Consider the following 19,679-nt stretch of genomic DNA (forward strand, 5'->3'; position numbering starts at 1 on the left):
GTCTGTGCCCTGCTCTCCAGAAAGGCTCCGTGCAAGGCCAGTGAGCCCCGGTGTCCCCCCCATCTCCAGGCCCTTGGGAGGGGTTTCTGGGGTTAGCTGGGGCCCATTTATTCCCATTATCTCCCATGCTTTGCAGCCTCCTGGTAGAAGCTGCGTTTCTCCCGTTCCCAGGACCCAAGGCACAGCGTCACTGCTGCCACCCCTTGTTCCTCCCCTGACATGTCCCCAGGTGAGGGTGCTGACCCCTGAGGTGCTGTTCTGTCCCTGCTGCCCCCCCCAGCCCTGCCTGCAGTGCCCTCAATGTGCACGGCCCCGCTGCCTCTCACCTGGCCCACTCCTTCAGGGCGCTCACCGAGAGCATCTCGCCCCTGCGCAGCTGCACCACGGCGCTCACCCGCTGGCCCCAGACCATGTCTGGGGGCCCGATCACAGCCACGTCTGCAGAGAGAGCACAGGACTCGAGGTGAGGAGCACGAGCAGGTCCTGGGGGCTGCGGGGGGCTCAGCACCACGGTGTGCTGGAGGAGCAGCGTGTGGAGGAGGGTGGCACGGGATGCTGCGGCAGGAAAACACCAGGGACTCCTCTACTGCTGCCATTTCCAGGAGCAGAGCTTTGCCCCATGGAAAGGCAAGCCCCAAGAAAAGCAAGAAGCCCCATAGAAAGGTAAGAAGCCCCACGGAAAGGCAGGAAGCCCCAGGGTTGGAGTGATTTGGAGTCAGCAGGGGGATGTGATGCACACAGCAGTGTCGAGCCAGGGGCACTGCTTCCACCCCCTCGCGCAGGGTCAGGCACAAGGTCAGCACAGATTTAATTACAGCCTCATTTCCAACCTCAGATGAGAGCTGCTGCTGACTTGGCACCCAGCGGTGAGCTCCGTGGCTTCAGCCCCGAGAGATGCCTGGTGGCAGGTTTCAAATCCCGCCTGCTCCTCGCCCAGACACGGGACTAATGATGGGAAGGCAGGGCAGCAGCCTCAGGGCACGAGCCCTGGGGTGGCCCCGTGCCAGCACCTCGGGGCCAGGACCCCACACAGCCCCGTGCTCCTCATGGGGCACAGCCCCGGGACCGTCCCGCGGGGTTTCCACACGTACCTGTGATGTGTGGGTGCGCGAGCAGCTGCCGCTCCACCTCCAGAGCGCTGATTTTGAACCCTCCGTTTTTGATGATGTCCACCGAGGTGCGGCCCTTGATCCAGTACACGCCGTCCTGGTAGGCTGCTGTGTCCCCTGGAAAACATAGGGGGGCTGTGTCAGGGCCGTGCCACCACCTGCCCCCTGTTTCTGTCACCCCACCCCATCCCGCACCCAAGGCTCAGATGGTGGCACCGTGCGCAGGAATCGCGCTCAGCATCTGCAGAGCCCCCCGGGGTGGGTGCCAGCCTTCCCACCCAACAGCCTGCACCCGGGGATGCACGGAGGGGAGCGGGCATCACATTTTTTGCTGGGGGAAAGGGAAGAATAAGGCTGTGCAGCCACAAATCCTTTAAGATGGAAGCAAAAAAAGGAGCCACCACCGCAGGCGGACACACGTCCCATCGCGCTCAGCCCGGCGCACAGCAGCAGGACCAGACTGTCCCCAGCTCCTGCCCGGCTGCTGGTGACACAAAATAGGGTGGGGGACGGTGTCAGGAAGAAGAGAGGGCCCAAAGTGAGACTGTGTCCTTCCTGCGGGGCGGGAGGCGGGGGAGAAGGCGCGTGGCAGGTGTGCTCCGGTAATTAGCCGCTCGCGCCGAGGCTGGGAAGATTGAGGAGAGAGGTCATGTCAGCACAACCTGGCTAAATGCTTAACAAGCTGTTGCACTTTGATAGCTACTTAAGATGATTACTCACATCCTGCTAATAGAGCCTTTGCCAACCGGGGGGCGGGGGGGGGCTCGGGACCTCGCATTTCAATTTCAGAGCCTTGATGGCAGCGCCGGGGGGGCCCTCGGCAATAACCCATGCAGCCTGCGTGCCCTAATGACATGAACCACCTCTGTGGCCATGCACCCGGCTCCTCTTCTGCAGCTTTGGATGCTGCTGGCTGGGGCGTGCAGGCACGGCGACGGCTCTGGCAGTGGGAAAAGAGCTCCCAGCAAAGGGTCTGTGGGCACCACAGGGCTGCTGCGCTCACCCCGGAGCTGTGGGTGCTGCAGGGGGCACCGAGCCTGAAGGACCCCTGAGCTTCTGGTTGGGGTGCAGGCTGTGCAGGGAGCACGCCAGATCACTGGGTGGGCTCTGGGGCAGTCGAGACCCGGGGACTTGGTTGGGTGGCCCAGGGAAAAGCCTCCCCAGTGCCTCCTGCTCCCTGAGCCCTGCGTGCTCCCCAGTTCCCCTCTCTCAGAGATGAGGTCCCTTCTCCTCTGGGGCCTCACGGTGTCACCCTGCAGGTGATGCAGGTGCCCGCTGGCTGTGCAGCTTTCCAAATCCGCCTCCCAGCTCACCTCTGACACTCCACAAGGACTGCACGTGGTGCACGCAGAGGCAGCGAACGCTTGGAGATTCGCGGTGGCATAGCAATGAAAAATCACAATCAGTTCTGAAATTTGGGCCGTTCCCCAAAAGTCGTGTCCCCGTTCAGCTGGCACATGCCAACTGCCGAGCAGCTCCTCTCGCTCAGGTCAGCCAGGAAATGATTAATTGTTCGTGTAGTTGCCTGCCTTCCTCTTGGCACTCACACGGCCGTGGATGTTGGGAGCTGTCTGGAATATTTTAAAGTTGTGGGAGAGTTCGAAACCGGGACTCTCTGGGTATTTGGCTGCTTGGGGTTGAAAGGAATTCATGACTGCCGTGATAAACTGCCCTCTGTGTCCGGTATCACTGTGGCATGTGTGACTGACACAGGGCTGGAGAGCGAGCATTAATTAAAACGTGGCACGGGGGGGACTGGGGAGCCACGAGCTTTCAGCAGCGAGCTCGGGAGCTGCTTATGCATGCAGAGGAGACAGGGAGAGGAGAGGGAATTCAGCGCTGGTTCAATGACATCCAGTGCCCGTGCTGCTCTTCAATATTTAAGCACACCAAAGCTGCCACATTTGCATTTTTCTCCGTGTCAGGATGGGGAGAACGGCCCAAGCAGCGGGCTGGGCGCACGGGCGGTGGAGGTTTCCCCACACCAACTGCTGTGGCTACCCGGGTGGCTCACTCCCCCACCTTTCCTTACACCCAAATCCACGGCTGCACGCCCTTGAGGGGCTGGCCTGTAGGTGAGGTGTCAGCCATGGCTGATTTCTCTGCTTTTTAAAGCAAGCTGCTGCGGGAGCAGCTCAGGCACCAGGGTGGCAAACATCTGGGGCCGTGCGTTTCACCGCGGTGGCACCGCGCAAAGCGGCACGCACGACCCCAAAGCGGCAGTATTTCCAGCTCGGGAAGTCTCCGTGTTTTGCTCATAGCAGAGAGACCCCAGCAGGATGTTGGGGCACATCAGCACCACAGCAAAACCCCCGAGCTGGCAGCAGCCCGAGCTCCCAGCCCCGCAGACTACCTGTGCCGGCTGTGCCGCGCGAGGCGGGCGCTGTGCCAGGGGTGGCGCAGGAGCAGGCTCGCTGTGCCGGGCGCTGTGCCAGGCTGGCTCAGCTGGGCGGCAGCTGGCTCCGGGCTGGCTGATGCCAGCGTCCCCGCATGGCTGTCCCCTGCTGTCCCTGGCACGAGCACGGGCAGGGGTTGGTGGCAGCTGCCCCCGGAGGTGTGTGCGCTGTGCTAGAGGTGTGCCGCTGCCGACTGCAAAATGTGCTCCCTGTGCACTCCTCAAGCTGTCACATCCCCCCCAAAATGTTCACTGTGCAGCGAGGGGAGGTGACAGGTGACAGTCACTTCGGATGGAGCATGGATGGGGGGAGCTCAGCTGGAGAGGAGCCCCGCTCCTCGCTGCTCACCTTGGTCCCTGTGGCCCCCCAAACGTGGATGCCCTCCAGCCCCATCTGCAGCACTCCCAGCCCTCAGCGCACGGCAGGCGCTTCGTGTCATTCCCGTGCTCACGGGGAGCTCCTGGATGAGCTCTGTAACCCCCCCGTCTCTCGTTTTCTGTCTCCTCTCTCCTGCCCTCCGAGCGCCAGGGCCCTGCTGTCAGTCCCCGCTCTGACAGGAGGGAGCTGGCTGCGCGTGGCGCCGCAGGGGCCGCCGTCCGCCGAGGACAGCCCCATTACCCTCTGCCCCGCACCATCTGCCACCAGCCGAGCACACCAGGACGGCTCCAGCACTGCGCAGCCGGAGCGACAGAGCTTGCAGGCCAGCAGGGACCTCCTGTGCCAGCCAGACTGGTTAAAAGGATGCTGCTGTTTGCTTAATGGCTCTCCCCCACGTGCTGCCTCTGAACGGGGTGAAGAGAAGCATTTCCAAGCCCGATGCTGCTCCAAAGTGCTGTGGCAGGAGCTGCTCGCTCCCCCCGGGTGCCCAACGTGCCCAGCCCCTGCTGCCAGCATCGTGCTCTGTCCCCACGGCTCCCCGTGTTATTCTGCTCCATTATGCAGGCTCCTGGCTCTGCGGGGCTGCAGCTTGCTTTTTGTCACCCTGCAGCCTCCAGGCGTGTGTGGGTACCTCCTCCTGGGATGGTGGGGGACACCGAAGGGGATGGGTGGTGTTTCTGAGCGCAGGATGGAGCTCTCCTGCCATGAGATGACACCGCCTTCCAAACCACCTTTCTGCTGACCCCGCTTTCCAGCTGGCCATGCTTGTGGCTCCCAGCACAGGGACAGGAGGGGCATGTGGACATGGTTGATAAAACACCGGGCTCAATACCTGCATGGTCTTGCTCCTGAGCCACCCATCACCTCTGCGCCCATGTGGCTGAACCGCTCCCAAATCCTCTCCTTTCCCCCCAGCCCTGCACAGGGATCACCCCGAGCAGCACCCAAACGTCCCCGTACCCAGAACCAACCCCCAGCAGGGACACAGCAGCAGCGTTCCCTTCCTCGCAGCCAGATGCACGGGGAAGGAGCTTTTGGGTGACAAGAAGGCTGCAGCCTGTGACACCGCCACGTCTCCACCTCTGCTCCCACAGGACACCTCCGCCAGGCCCCTTCCACCCAACAAAGCAGCAGCAGGAGCCTCTGTGTGCTGCACAGCGCCAGCGCCCGGGCGCAGCTGATGCTGGCGAGGCCACGGGATGATTGTTTCCCTGACAGCAGCCGTCACTGCTACCTTTGGATGCGTTTCAAGACGCTCAGCGGGCATCTGTTCCGCGAGATGTTAAAGGCTGTGCCGAGCTGCATGCTGAGGAGGCTCCTGCACCAGTTGAGCTGTGGTGGGTGCCGTGGCGGGGCGGTCAGAGGGTGCTGTGTGTCACAGGCTGCAGGGCTGGGAGCCACCGGGAGGGACGTGCCCGCTGGCACGCTCAGGAGCCAGCTGTGGACATCCCCCTCAGCCCACAGCCTGTGCTGTGACCACCTCGCACCAGCACGGCTCAGCCCCTGGGGGCCACGATCCGGCACAATCCACGCCACTGGTGCTGAGAGACCTTTCCCAGACTGCCTTTGTCTTAAAAATGAGGCTTTTGGGTAAAGCATTTCTATTTATAGGGAAGGGCTGGCTACAGAGAGTCACTTGGAAATGTTCCTGCTCTTCAGATGCGTGCCTTGCCCAGGCAAACTCTCCGAAGCTGCAATGAGGACCCTATTTCCCAACCCCAGCCCCAGAGATTTCTGCAGCGTTCCTTCAAGTTGCAAAATCCTTGTTGCAAAGACCAAAGAGCCCTTGTGGCCCTGCCAGCACCGTCCCTACAGCCTTCGGTCTGCTCACCTCCTCCTCCTCAGAGCGGAGAGGTCTCAGTGGCTGACCCGGAGCCCGGGCAGCCTCCCCAGGACACGCTGAACAAAAGCTTTTTGCTCCAAGGAGAGGAGCTACAGCAGCAAACGCTCCCCAGAGTTTCTGTGCTAACACCTTGGCACGCCGGTCAGCTTGTTCCTGGCAAACACCGCACCGCTTCTACATCAAAGGTGTCCAGAACAAACATTTGAACTAACTATTGACCAGGAGAACACTCGGAGCAATGAAACACTTAGCGACCTGGAGGAGTTCTGAGAGCAGGAATGCACAGAAAAAAAAAAAAATGAGAGCCTTCAGGTTAACACAGAGGACGGCGATTTTAGCCCATGCTGGATGCAGAGCCAGGACTGTGCTGGGAAAAAAAATGATGCTGAGGCACAGGCACTGGAGAATAGTGGTGGCATTGCCCTCGTAAGGGGTCAGGCTCCGGAGAGGAGAGGTGCTTGGCAGATCTCAGCCCTGGGGACAGGAGAGTGAGCCACCAGGGCTCTGGTCACCAGGGTGAGGAGGGTCTGTGACGCCCCTGCCCCTCCTGCTCGCTCTTTGCAGATCAAGGGCAGCCCTCTGTAACCCATCAGGAAACAGCAAAAGGTTTTGAAAGGGAATTTATTTTCCCGAGGAACCAGAAGTGGGTTATTTCAGCCTCCTGCCACGGGGAGCTGCAGAGCCTTGATCAGCTGCCACCGAGCGTCCCCCTGCGTGGGGCGCAGCCCTCGCCCTGAGCAAATTGTGCTCCACGGGCCTCCTCCTCCCACCCCACGGTACCTGCTAAGTGATTTGCTCCTGGTGGAAGGTGCCTGCTGACCCAGCAGGTCGGAGCTGCTTGTTTAACAGTTTCCTGGCTGCCGGAGTGGCTCCTCCAGCATTCAGAAGTGGCTGCACGCAGACGGCAGCGTGGAGAGCCCGGGAGGAAAGCAACGCCTGCAGGATCCCGGGGATGCAGGGGGGGCTGGCAGGCTCTTCCCTGCCAGCAGGAGAGCAGGGTTTGAGCACTTTCTAATATTAATTAGACCTTTTCCTGTTAAGGAATCATGGCAGGTTTTGCAAATTAGCCTCGCCTTGCTGACACTTGGTGAAGAGCCCGGGCTGGTGCTCCTCGGAGAGCCAGGCTGGAGCGCGGGGACTTCCCAAAGCCACTTTCCACGAGCCACAGACCTACAGGGACACAGAAGGGATGGGGACAGCCCCCACACAGTGCCCCTGGATGGGGTGGGATTGGGACACCCCGCTGCTCGGGGCGAGGAGTTTGCTGGGCTGGTGGCAGGGCTGCTCCTGCCCGAGGGCTGCCCGCACAGCCGGGCTCACCCACACCCGCTCTTCAAGGAGCCTTTCAGCCTTTTTTTTCCAAACCGAAGGAGGAATCCCCTGCCTCTCCTGCGCAGCAACTCCTGATCCTGAGAGAGGAAGGGCAGAAGGAGGCACTCTGCCCCCTGCATCCCCCTGCACAGCCCCGTGCCTGCAGAGCCGCCGTGCCACAGGGATGGGCAGGGGCACTGCTGCAGCCCCTTGGGAAGCTTGTGTCGAGGCAGGCAGAATAAGCAGTCTTTGCCCTTCTCTGGTGCCTTTCAGCCGAGGCTAATTAGGCAGAAACAGCACAGCTGGCAGGACAGCGGCGGGATGGGGGGAGCAGCCCTGCTCCTGCACTGCTCAGGGTTGTGCAGCGGCTCTGCTCTGCCTCGGAGTATCTCCCGTGTGTCTCTCCCTCCCCAGAATGGCTGTCGATGCTCCTGGTGCATCCCAGGCCAAGGCAGAGCTCACTCTCTGGCAGCCATACATCAGTGCTTAACCCGAGGATTTATTTTCCAGGCAGTGAAGAGCCCGAGCTCTAATCCTGACACCCTCATCGGTTTGGAGAGCAGAGCAAAACCTGTGGGCTCACATCCCCGTGGCCTGAGCCGTGCTTTGCAGGCAGGCAGCACGGAGCTCTGCCCCAGGGCAGGACTTTGAGGTCCATGCACTCCTCATGGACAAGCATTTATTTTCTCAGGTTTCAGGTTTCCCTGCTCTTCCCAGGGCAGCTCAGCGTCTCCCAAATTCACACAAAATGTTTATGTAGATAAGGAAGCTGCAGAGCACGCGGTGACACCCCCCAGCCTTTGTGCCGTGCGCCAAGGAGAGGCAGGAGGGATCCTTCCAGCCCTGCTGGCACGAGCAGCCTGCACAGCTCCAGCCCCAAATGCTCCGAGAAATGGTGGCTTCCCTCTGCTGCAGGCTTCCCGTGGTTGGGAGAAGCCGTGGGAGGAGATACGGGGTGGACAAACACGTAGGAGAGTGCTGAAGGACATCTATAAGCATTAGACAACCCGTCCTCCCTGCAGCGAAGTGCCCACCTTGAGGGACGGGGGGGAGGCTGCACGAGGACACAAACCCTTCCCTCCCCTGCACACAGTGAAAACTGCATCAATAGATCCCCCATCTGCTCACATACATCACACACTTCACTCCAGTTTATTAGCTGGAATAAATCATAAATATTTCATTATACATCAACGACGCTCGACTCCGGGAAGGCGCAATCCATCACCTCGACACTCCTTGCGACCTGCCGCCATGCAATAAGCTTTCCAGTCTATTAAACAAGATTGATACAGTGTGCTGGGATGGACTAGGGGAATTTATTTATGGAGCGCTGGGAGAGGGAGGGCACCGAGCGCCTGGTGCCGCACGGACAAGCAGGAACCGCTGCCATTAGCCGCTTGGACCTGGGAAAGGGTGGAGAGCCGAAAATCTCCCCCCTAAAATCTCTACTCAGCACCACCACGTCATCAGCATGGTGAGAAGGGCAGTTCCTGCTTTTCTGTGGTGGTGCACGGGTTTTTCAGTGTTACAAGGGCTGTGTGTGCCCAGAAATACTTCCTGTAGTGCCAGGGTTTTGCTGCTCTGTGTGGCCTCTGGCTCATTTTAGTGCCACCCCTTCTCCTTTACTTCTATGTGAAAATGAGATGTTCAACAGCTCCGTGAAAGCCAACAGCAGGCAGAGCAAAGAGCAACCAGGAGCAAGCCCCTCTCGGCCTCAAATACAACCTGAACACAACCAAACCTTCCTTTCCCTACGTGCTGCTGCTGTTTCCACGCTGGCGCTCATGGAAAGCCCAGCACCAGCCCCGCAGAAACCTTCCCTGATACGCACCTTGCGTGCAGCTGCAGGTCAGCCCCCACTTTGGGGACTTTTGGGGACTCAGTCCGATCTCCCTGGTGGAGATCTCCCCTCTCTGAGCCTCACCTGCCCTGGGGAGCAGCAGCAGCAGCCGTGCCCGTGAGGCCGTGGCAGAGGCTGACGGATGCTCGGCACGGCGCTGCCTCGACGCACGGCGAATCCCCGGCCCCTCGGCGGCACGCCACGCTGCTGGGATTGATCGGAGGCAGCCTTCCTCCTGAGGGGGATTGACACAGCCTCGGCAAGGATGATGTATGCGCACGTATCTATTTAATGAAATGCTAAATGATAGGCTAAATAACGGAGGCAACTTGAGCGTGATTTATTGCGGGGGGAATGGATAACGTTTGTCACTGCTGACAGCCATCTTGGCTAGGAGCAGGCTGCTCCCGAGGTCACGAGCGCAAATTGTAGCTAATTAACAGCAATTAGCACTCCTGAAATTCTGGATTTTGGCCCGGTTTGCCTGCTGAGCAGCAGTGCGTGTCCTGTCTCACGCAGGTATCGGCCCTGGGCGCAGAGGGCTCTCCGCGGACAGCCCTTACCCCCGCTGGGCCAGCAGGCACGGCAGAGCATGGACAGAGCCCTGCAGCACCCTGCCCTTTCAAACAAGTAGCAGAACTCCCAAAAGTTCAGCAACCGCAGCTATAGAGGCCCCAGAGAAGAACTGGAGGATCGAGATAAAGCACCCAAAAAGCCAAGGAAAGTGACGCCAAACCACCAAAGCCAACCACAACCAACACCCACCCCTACTCTCACCGTCGTTTCCTTAGCTCCTTGGACACTCTCTTGAGCTATAAGAGGCCTCCAAAAGTTCCTGTTCAGCCTGATCCCGTGTGCAAAGCTCAAATCTCTCACTTCTGCTTTTTGCACACATTTTCCACCCCGCGCGGAGCTGCCGAGTTCCCGGGGTGCGGCTCGCCGCAGCTGCGGGTGGCTGTGCGGAGCTGACCGAGCCCATTTATCCTCACCCATTTGCTTCAACTGGTGAAACGCCTTCCCCATGACCAAAAATAAATGAGCTGCCTCTGCACGAGGACTTGGCGAGCTCCAAGGCACCGCTTTTGCCTCGGTGTACCGAGGGCAGCGCTGGGTTTGCGCCGCCGTCATTAATAAAGCATCAAATCAGCCGGGAGGGCACAGGGGGAAGACAGAGATGAAGAGGGAGAGTTTGAAACTTCTTTAAAAAACACATGAATTTTAACAAAGCACCAATTATTCATGAGGAAGCCGTCTCCCCTGCCCAGCACCTCCCAGGGCTCCCGTTTGCCTGGGTGCTGCCTGGGCGAGGCACGAAGCCGTCGCACCGGGAGCGGGTTTCCGCAGGGAGCAGTGCCGGCACCGCGCTCCTCCGACCACAAACCCTGGGGGTGGCACAAAATCTGCAGTCGGGAGCAGCGTCTCTGCTGGCACCGGCAGCCCTGACAGCCTCAGCGTGCTGGCTGGCAGCAGCCCTACCTATTTACCATCCTTTTCGCTGCCAAAAACCTCCGGCGGACCCGCAGAGCGGAAGAAAGGAGGGCAGAGCAGCAGCTGCAGCCCGGAGATACGTTTCTGTGGTTGAGAGCAGGAGAAGCAGCTTTCAGGAGCTGGCTGCTCCACTGCAGGTCCTGACTGGTACACGGTGTCGGGGAGCCCCAGCACTGGTGCTTTGGACACCCCCTTGATGGATCTCCTTGCAAAACCCATCCCAAAGCCTCCTCCAGGTCCAGAGCGATTCCTGAAGCTCTGCTTCACCCCCCTGAAGGCTTCACCCTCTGCTCGGAGGAGCTGCCCCGAGGGGTCTGGATGGAGACTCCTTTTCCAGAGGTGGCTTTCACACTCCCCAAGCTCAGCCCAGCACCAGGAGGATCTGGCCGGGTGATGGTGGGAGCCCTGGCGCAAGGGGCAGACATCCAAGGTTGTCCTTAAACCCAGAGCACGATGCAGGCTGCTCACAGCCTCCCCCCGAAGCAATATCTGAGAGTAAGAGGTGGCTGTCACGCTTTGCAGGCCACTGTCCGCCGAGGCAGAGCGAGATTTCGATGCTGCTACAGCTTTGTACCTGCATGAAATCTGGAGGTAATTTAATGGCTCACAAGAAAGGAAATAAATCTATTAGAACGGAATCGCTGTTTGTTTACGTATCTTGCCATGAACATCACCACGAGCAGCAGCAGCAGCAGGTGGATGTGCAAGCACCATTTATTTACATAATAAAATTGCCAAGTAGATTTGTAGCTCAGGGGCATCCTTGCCTCTCCGTGCACGCGCCTAACTCCCATTAGCACTAATGGCAGCCGCTGTGTGCTCAGCAAGCCGAGCACAGACCCTCCAACTGCCCTACCGGCTCGTTCGAAGAGATGTAAGGCTGCAGACGCCTCGATGTGTGGGCTCCTCTCCCCCTGACTCTGCCAGGTGATGGGAATTGTGCCGCAGCTCGGAGCTGCTTCGCACTCCTCCCCATCTGCGAGAGCTGGCAGGGCCGCTGCCGAGCTGCATGTCCCGGGAGAGGAGAGGTTAAGCAAGCGCTTCCCCGCTCTCAAAACTTCTACAGAGAGCCCTGGAGCATCCAGCGCTGGGGAAAAAAAAAAAAGAAAACCAGAAAAAAAAAAAAAAAAGAAAAAAAAAAGCCTGGAATGAATTCCTGTCATGCTCTGCACAGGGAAGTTTGTTTGTATTCCACACGCAGCAGAGCTGAGCCTGCTGTCAGAGCCACGCTGGGAGAAAGGGCAAAACCCTGCCGAGATGAAAGAATGCGAAGCGCTGGTACAGCCTCCCCTGGCATTTACACCTGGAAAAAAAAAATCACTCAAGGGCATCTCACAAAGAGCTGTGCTAATAAGGCACCGCTCGCTGCCGTGCTGGGTGGCTGTGCAGCACGAACGGAGCTGTAGCAGTGCAGGGAACACCGGCAGCATCTCCGGGTACCTGGGAGGTAAAAGCTGCAGATAAGACAAATTTGATTTCCAACCAGAAATCCTGAGCCGTGCTCTCCCCCACGCTGCTCCCAGGCAGGGGCAGGGGGAGTCGGGGACCTGCTGTCGGACCGACAAGGAGCGCAGCTACTCCTTGTCTTGGCTGATAAATCAGCGATACCTTCACCTCTTGGCTGGGTTTTTAAAGGCTTCCTGAGCTTAATGCATCTCCCCGGCAGCAGGGCGAGAAGCCAGGATGATGCTCAGTGACCCTGTCAGGGTACCCTCGTACATCTCAGCTCCTTCGCCGTCCTGAAACCCATTCACTGCCAGTTACCCCTTGTGCCGTGCCCTACAGCCCCAACCCAAGTGCAGGTAGCGTGCCTTGTGCCGTCGTGCAGATCTGCCTCTGCTCACCTGGGGACTTTTCTCCTGGAGCACCTGATTGATTAGAGCCCCCTGCTTGGCACAGGAGAGAAAGAAAGGCAAAGGAGAAGAAAGAAAGCCAATATTTGCAGGCAGGGGCGGACTGACCCGCGGTGTCACCGAGTCCTGTGGCACCACGCCTCCACAGGATTCACCCCACGGGTGCATTTTCTGGTAACTCTATTTTGAAAGAGCAGATGTTCCGAGGAGAAAAAAAGCACAGGAAAGATGCAGGTCAATTTTTGTCCACTTTGAGTGAAAATCGGCTCTAAGCCCAGCTGTGGGAGTGCGCCAAGGGAGTTGTGGTGGACATACAAGGGGGACTCCGGGTTGTGCACCCACGTGCGAAGCCTCGGGCTGTGCACTGAGAAGTCAAGGCTGTAGGAGGGTTGCTGATGGCTCTCACCAAAAATGCTCCTCACACCCACGCTGACCGCAATGGGCAGGGGATGGGCGCAGCACACACATGCACCATCCTTCTTTGTGCCCTGCAGTGCTCACCCGCTCCCAGCACCACCTCGTGTCTGCTGACGGACTCAGGGGACTCTTGGTAAACTCGCCAGGCTCATCTGAAGCTGGCAGCTCTCTAAAACCCACAGATGAATAGACCCAGCAGCTTCAGCTTCAGCTGCAGACACGCTAATGGAGCTTGGAAAGCATCACCCACTGCGCCTCCTCCAAATTCAAAACCCTCTCCCCCCCCCATTGAGATGGGCACCCCAGCAGCTCCAAATGGCCAGCGGGTTTTGGCCGGGGAACACAAAGGCCCATCTCCAGACTGTTGTTTTGGGGCCTCGGGGACTGCTGCATATGGTCCCCGTTCCAGCCTTGGGCTGGCATCCGACCTCGTTACCCGACATATGCCAGCAGACAAAGTCCTGGGCACCAGCTTTCGGCAGGGAGAGGAGAGCACCGAAAGGATTAGCAGGAAAGCCAGAGCTCAGCGGGGTCTGGTGGCCTTCTGAGCCCCATCTGCCCCTTCTCATTTTTGGGCCTTCCATGTCTGACTGCCTCAAATAAGGGGAGCAGTTTTGGGAGGGTTTTGGGGCTGGGACCAGGATGGGCGCACACAAACACGGTGCTGCCTTAGCTCCTGAGCGCACGGGAGCCCCAACACACCAATGGGCCTCACCGAGACACCCACAATGGTCTCAGTTTTGGGTGGTGGGACATTTCTGGTGCTTGGACCTACTGAAGGGACTTGTCCACTCTGCCCAGCTCCATCAGCTGGTCCCCAAAGACCTCACTGCTTGTTCTCCCCACCCCGCTGTGGCTCTCGCACCGCCACCACCAGACCGCGGCTGCACGCCCTGCTCGGAGGGCACCACATCTCCGGGACAGAAAGCAGCAGATAAAACAGCCAAACCTCTGAATGCTCCCGCAAGCCAGACAGCCAAGACTTTGTAGGTTCACTCGTCATTAGCAGGAACTCATGGGTGACTGATATGACACAAGTAGGCTGGGCGGAGGGAGAGCCCCCCCGCTGCTTACAGCCAGAATTACTGCAGATGGGTTTGCCCAGAGGACAAGCCAGAAAAGAAAATGGGTAAGTAAAAATGAAAAACGTGTTTTTTTTTTTGTTTTTTTTTTTTTTTTTTCGCATTAGCATTTAAATATTTATAGAAATCCCTGCAGACAACAAGATGAAAAAGAAAACTCAAAGAGTAATAAATAAGTAAGTGCTCCAAGGTGTGGCAGCCCCGCTGAACACGGCTGCCACTCAGCTGGTGGAACTTTGAAGAGCACGGCAGCCATGCGTGCATGGCTAAAAATAATAATTGTAATAATAAAAACCTTAGACTAAACCCCTTTGCTTTGGCTTCTGCCCTCTGCAGAACAGCTGAGGGATCAATTACACCTCAGCCAAAGACAGTGCTACCTCTTCTTTTCAGCGCGGTGACCCGTCCTGGTCTCTCGTGAGACGAATTATTAAATAAAGCGGAGATAACGATGGGAGGATGTTGACTAAGAGAGGCAGCGGTGGGATACGGGGAAGGATATCGGCCTTAAATTGTTTGCTTAACTATCCTGGAGCCCATACTTTTGCTTACAGCATAAGACCATTAGTCGTAAGTAAATATGCTCTCAGTCGTCTCGAGCGAAACCCACAGGGATGACTTGTGGAAAGGAAAGAGCCTGGAGCGCTCACGTCCTAGGATGCTCTGTCCCGGCTAACAGAGCGGGTGCAGAGCAGCAGGAGCCAGAGATGCTCAAAAAAAAGATGCTCAGCCCTTCTTCAAGCATTATGGCCAGCCTGGAGTACAAACACTGACAAAAAACGTCACCATTTAGCAGAACCTGGGCTTGGGTCATGCTGCAAATGTTCTGTAAATCCACCCCCTCGGTCAGCTCTGCAGACAGCTCGGCAGCGTTCACCCTTCGTGCTGAAGGACTTCCCAAAGCCCTGTGGTCACGGCTCGCTGTGACAGCGCAGACACAACAAACCCTCCTCTCCCTGCGCCCGGTGCCCGAACCACGAGCACGGATCCAGTGAAAATCCCTGGGGCCCCGTTCCAGCCACGCTCGAGACGAGAGGGGTTTTGACACCGCCTGTAACAGGACCACGTCCCCACCTCTGCCGACTGCTCGGGGATCTCGCTCAGATGCTTTGACGCTGACCTTTCCCTACGGGGTTTTTAATTCGCCCCGGAGGAGACACGCTATTTATCCAGCAGTAAGTAGCCACTCCAACAAAAGCTTTGCCAGTGATCCAGGAGGGGCTGCCAAGTACCACGGGGAAGATGATGGTTCAGCCCATTTCTTCCCCACATCCTGAGCTCTCTCCTGCAGTCCTCTTGCTGTTTCTGCTGTTCCCACCGCCTTTCAGGTGGGGTGCAATCGCTCCGTGCCACTGGAAATCGGACTCGGTGCACTGGAGGTTCTCGAAAAAGCGCATGGTTGGCATCCACAATGTTTGATAAAACCAGAGCAGGGCTTTGTAGGAGAGTAAACAAATTCTGTGCCAAAAGCTGCTCTCATTTACAGCTACAAAAACCCAAAGTCACTCCGAGCTGCTGAAAACATCGGTCTTGCAAGCAGGCATGGAATTACACGGGCTGCATTTCACTGTGTTCGAATGATGCTTTGACTTCCAACCATCAGACAAAACCGACAACGTTGTCTCCTTATTGCTCAAGAAGAAGGAATAAACGTCTTTATGCTTTTATTTATAGAAACACCTTTTAAATGAGGACTGGGTGGATGTGATCCCACCTCGCTGCTGGCCTGACTTCACTGGGCAGCATGGGGCTATCCCGTGGGTGCCTGCAGCCTCTGGCCCCATCCCGTGCAGACCCAGGGGGATATCCTAAATCAGCACAGAGAGAGGTGTTTGGGGTAGGTTTGGGATTTTTTTTTTTGGGTGTCCTTTCATGTCCCTTCATTTGTGGATCCATCACTGAAAAGAGGAGATGGAGCCTCGCACGCCTGACTCACAGGCTTAAACTACGGCACGGCTTAAGAAGAAGCTCCTTAAACCCAGCCTCAGAGGGAGCCAGAGCTTCATCCGATGGGCTCACCGAACTGATAAGTCACATCATCTGCAGCACATTATAATTAAGGCCTCGTTTTTTTTTAAAAATAGAATTTGCATTAACTGAATTTATGACTAGGAGAGACACTGCAAACAAACAGAAAACCTGCAGATTAGGATGCTAATGAGATGCGTTTCTATTTATAACCTGCCTTGATCAGGCTAAAGTATTTCTGTTTCAGGTGGCAGTGCTACTCCCACAAATGTAAGCAATTCCCTTGGCAGGGAAACACCTGCTTGTCTCTGGAGACAGGCAAGTGCCAGGTACAAAAGTCGGTGCCAGAGGGACAGGGTGGGAGCTGCTGGCTGCAGCCTGAGGGCAGGAATGGGTCTGGCCATCCGCTGCCCAAGGGGTTTCCTACAAACACCAGATTTTTTTGGGTGTTCCCCTCTGTCCCTGGGGAGCTCAGCCTGAAGGCAGACCCAAGCAGGTCCCTGCAGCCAGCCCAAGAGCTGCTGGGCTTCTTCACCTGCTTCGAGGGCTTTTTTTTTTTTTTTTTCCCTAGATCTCCCTCTTTCACAGAAATCCAGAAGGAATAAAGATACAGAAATAAAGGTCTACCCTGCTCTTCAGCCTTCGACAGTGCCATGTGGGAAGTCTTTGGGGCAGTAGGAATTCTGGTTAATGTGAGCCCGGAGGTTTCGTGACCTGCACAAGGGGATCTAGCCCAAATTCGGTGATAAAACAGGACTCAGCAATGGGAAAAACAGCCACAAAGTTGTTTTTTTTTTTTTAAATGCGGCTTAAAGAAAGAAACTTAAAAGATATGAGTCATCATTTCGAAGTGTGCATCAAACAAGTTAAATAACTCTTACTTTCTTAACGACATATTAATCAAAGTGCATTGATTCCTGAATCAGATGCTGCGACCAACAAGCTTTCTATCTTCTCCATCCTGATGCATGCATTAAGAGAGTTTTACTCTGACAGATACAATATAGCAATCAATAAAATCTTATTATATGGGGCTGAGACACATGGATTTGTTGCAGGATTTATGCACTGCTTTCAAGCCTGGTGCTATTTCATGTCTCAGCCTTAACCTGTAATTGAAAATAAATCTCCCTGAATACACCAGATTCTAATTTTCTGGATGTATGGGCAAACGTGAATGGAAGCTGGCCTTCCCTGGGGGAGCAGGCTGCTCTCTGAGCCTCTCCTTCCCCGCTGAGCACAGCACCGTGCTGCCAGATTCCTCTGCAGGCAATGCTCGGGCACATCCCTCAGGCTCCCAAATCCTCCGTCCCCTTGCTCACGGCTACGAGCAGCTCGTTGCCTCCTGGGCAGGAAAAACTCAAAACCTGCCAGCTCCAGAGCCTGGCAATATGATGGGACAGAAGGACAAAGATTGGGGATTGGGATGACCGCGGTGCTGGGAGCTGGTGTTTGTCTGCTGCCGTCCTCCAGCTCCCGGGGTGTGCCCGGTGATGCCTCAAGGGCACCCAGGTTTGCTCTGAGATCGCCTCCTGCCTCGCAGGACAGCTGCAAAGGGGTCTCAGCACAGCAGACAGACGGCTGCAGGCGTTTCTCCTCCGGGTCTGCCTCACCCTGGGTGCTGCGGAGATGCACGACAGCAGGTGGATGCCCAGCAGTCTCCCTGGAAATGGCCGGAGGGGACTTTGATCCAAGCAGCTCTGTCGACAGCGTTAATACAATAAAAATAATCAAATTCACTCGGATGGAAATGAGAGCCACGGAGAGAGAGGCAGACGACGGTGCGAACCCGAGGAAATAAAGGGGAAGGGCGCAACGGTAAATCAGCGATGCCACACCAGGAGCTCGGGTGCTTCTCAGAAGAGCTGAGATCTTGAATTCATCAAAAGGTCACGGCAGCATCATGCTGCTTTTCTTCCTGTAACACACACACACACACATATTTGGTCCTCCTCCAACTGCAGGCACGGAGTAGGCACATTTGCAAAGGGATCTCTGCACAGGCTCCCTGCTCAAGGCGCACGTGGCGTTTTCCTCTGGTCCCCAGGGGGAGGAAACAAGTCTGCAGTTGTTGCTCCGAGCTCCTCGTCTCTCCCAGATCTCCCCAGAAGCAGAGCAGGGTGTGAGTGCTGGTGGCCAGAGCCTGCCCCGTTCATTTTTCCTGCTGTCACGGGGGGGAATGGCCATCCCCAGTGCTCAACCTGATGTGGCTTCCTTTGGTAAGACACTTTCGTGGGAGAAAAAGAGGTTTTAATAAAAGAGCTGCCAATCGAAAAGGAAAATGACTGCTGCCATGCAAGCGTTGGGTCTTTTTTTTATTTTGGTTCATATATTTTCTGAAACAACACTCGATGGGTTGATTTACAGGAACTGCAACCAGAAACAGAACTGGCCTGAGGAAGGTACTGGGAAATAGATGGTCTGCAGCCAGAGAGGACTTAAAAATGAAAGATCCCTTTGTGAGCCTGAAACTGCAGAAGGCAGCCTGGAAAATGACCTGATGGAACACTTCATGTGGTTCGCAAGTTTTGAGCATGACCTGTCACTGCGGGAGCACGCCTGGAAGGGGAGGAAGAGGCGATGGGGGAGGCAGGGAACGAGCTCCGGTGACAAATTCTTGGCTCTGTGTGTGTGCAAGCTCTGAGTGGAGGTGCCCAGGTGGAGCCCCAGGGTGCTGATGCTCAGGACAAGCAGTAATACGTGCCCCACGTGTGGCCCTGGACCTTCCCAGATGCTGGGCACCCTGCCCTCGTGCCCCGTCCCCGCGCGGTGCCACAGCAGCCAGCAGCCTTTCTGGTGGCACAGGCACCACGAGGCGCAGCACGAGCAGCGCTCGTGGTTCCCTTGCGGTAATTACTCCTCATTTGCTGACCTGCTGCTTTTTCGGAGTGCCATTAGCAATCAGCAGAGTGCTGAATTCCAGCTGGGGAGTTACCCACGCTGCCTCCAAGTTCGCTCTCTCCAAATCTGGTTCCTGGTGCTGAGCGCGCACCTCTCTGTCCTTGGGGAGCGCAGGGGACCTGCACCCTGCCAGCTTGGTCTCCTCTCCAAAATTAACCACCTGAAGGCTGCCAGCAGGGCTGGGGGCAGGCAGGGCGAGCTGGCGGGTCTCTCTCAGCACCACCAGCCTTTTTTTCTTAGAATAAAACAGCCCTGACGGCCTGGCAGTGAGGAAAGATGGAGCAAGCAGTCAGGAGAGGGGGGAAAAAAAAGAAAGAAAGGCAAAAAGAGGGGGAAAAAGGGTGGGGAAGAGAATGAAGAGGCTGTCCTCCTCCCGAGGCTGCTCCCAGGGGTACCAGAGGCTGCCTGCACGGGGGCTGCTGCCTGTGGTGTGTCCTCAGCACCCTCCGACCCGGCCCCAGCCCCAGGCGGGTGCCTCCGCTCCCCTCTTTATCCCCAGCTCTGCGTCTCCGCTCGGCGAGCGAAAGGGTTAAGTTTAATTTATACTGATTTCTATTTAATATCATTCTCTCCCCGTAGGAGCCGGCAGCTGTGAGCTGATTGTACTCTCTCATTATGCAGTCTGTATCACTAATGGCCTGTGACAAAGGCATGCCATCTTCCAGGCCTTACCCCCGAGAGCCAATTAAACACACATACTCCCTTCCTGTTTGCAGCGCATTACAATGAAATTAAACTGAATTTCAAAATCATTTTCTCCTAAAGACATCTCTTTGCAATAATTAATGCATGCTATTCCTTTGCAGCTGAAATATTCATCAGGAGCCTTGACTACAAAAATTTTTAGAGCTGATTGCCCCGCACCCGGCGCTGTCTGCCCCTGCTCCGGCACCAAACGTGGCCCTGGCACGGGATCGGGACCTGCGGTGACACCCCCGGCAGGGCAGCCCCGTGTCTGGTTCAGAGCAGCCGTGATAATAAATCACGGCGTTGTCACAAATCGTCAATAAATACGATTACAGAGCGGGCATCAGAAATCCACCCCGGTGCCTGGATGGCACCGCTAACGCGGGGTAAAAGGGGAATGGGA

At 56.8% G+C, this 19,679-nt stretch overlaps 1 protein-coding gene and 1 long non-coding RNA gene across 3 annotated transcripts in view; one reads left to right on the top strand and one right to left on the bottom strand.

Moving 5' to 3' along the window:
• Positions 1–19,679, bottom strand: part of ACSF3 (acyl-CoA synthetase family member 3) — a 53,709-nt gene that overhangs the window by 1,901 nt on the left and 32,129 nt on the right. The window contains exons 8-9 of one of the 2 annotated variants that reach the window (XM_068693238.1): positions 1,092–1,226; positions 327–438 (exon numbers count right to left, since the gene is read on the bottom strand). In XM_068693238.1, coding sequence (XP_068549339.1) covers positions 327–438; positions 1,092–1,226 — 247 coding nt within the window. Of the gene's footprint in view, positions 1–326; positions 439–1,091; positions 1,227–6,303; positions 6,897–19,679 lie in introns of those variants that run through there. The other variant, XM_068693239.1, reaches the window with a different exon arrangement.
• On the top strand, positions 13,449–19,569 carry LOC137861778 (uncharacterized). Its single transcript, XR_011099839.1, has 3 exons — positions 13,449–13,767; positions 18,056–18,202; positions 19,169–19,569. It is a non-coding gene; the product is annotated as an uncharacterized lncRNA (long non-coding RNA).

The sequence above is a fragment of the Anas acuta genome, chromosome 10 (assembly GCF_963932015.1).
Source record: "Anas acuta chromosome 10, bAnaAcu1.1, whole genome shotgun sequence".
Classification (NCBI taxonomy): Eukaryota; Metazoa; Chordata; class Aves; order Anseriformes; family Anatidae; genus Anas; species Anas acuta.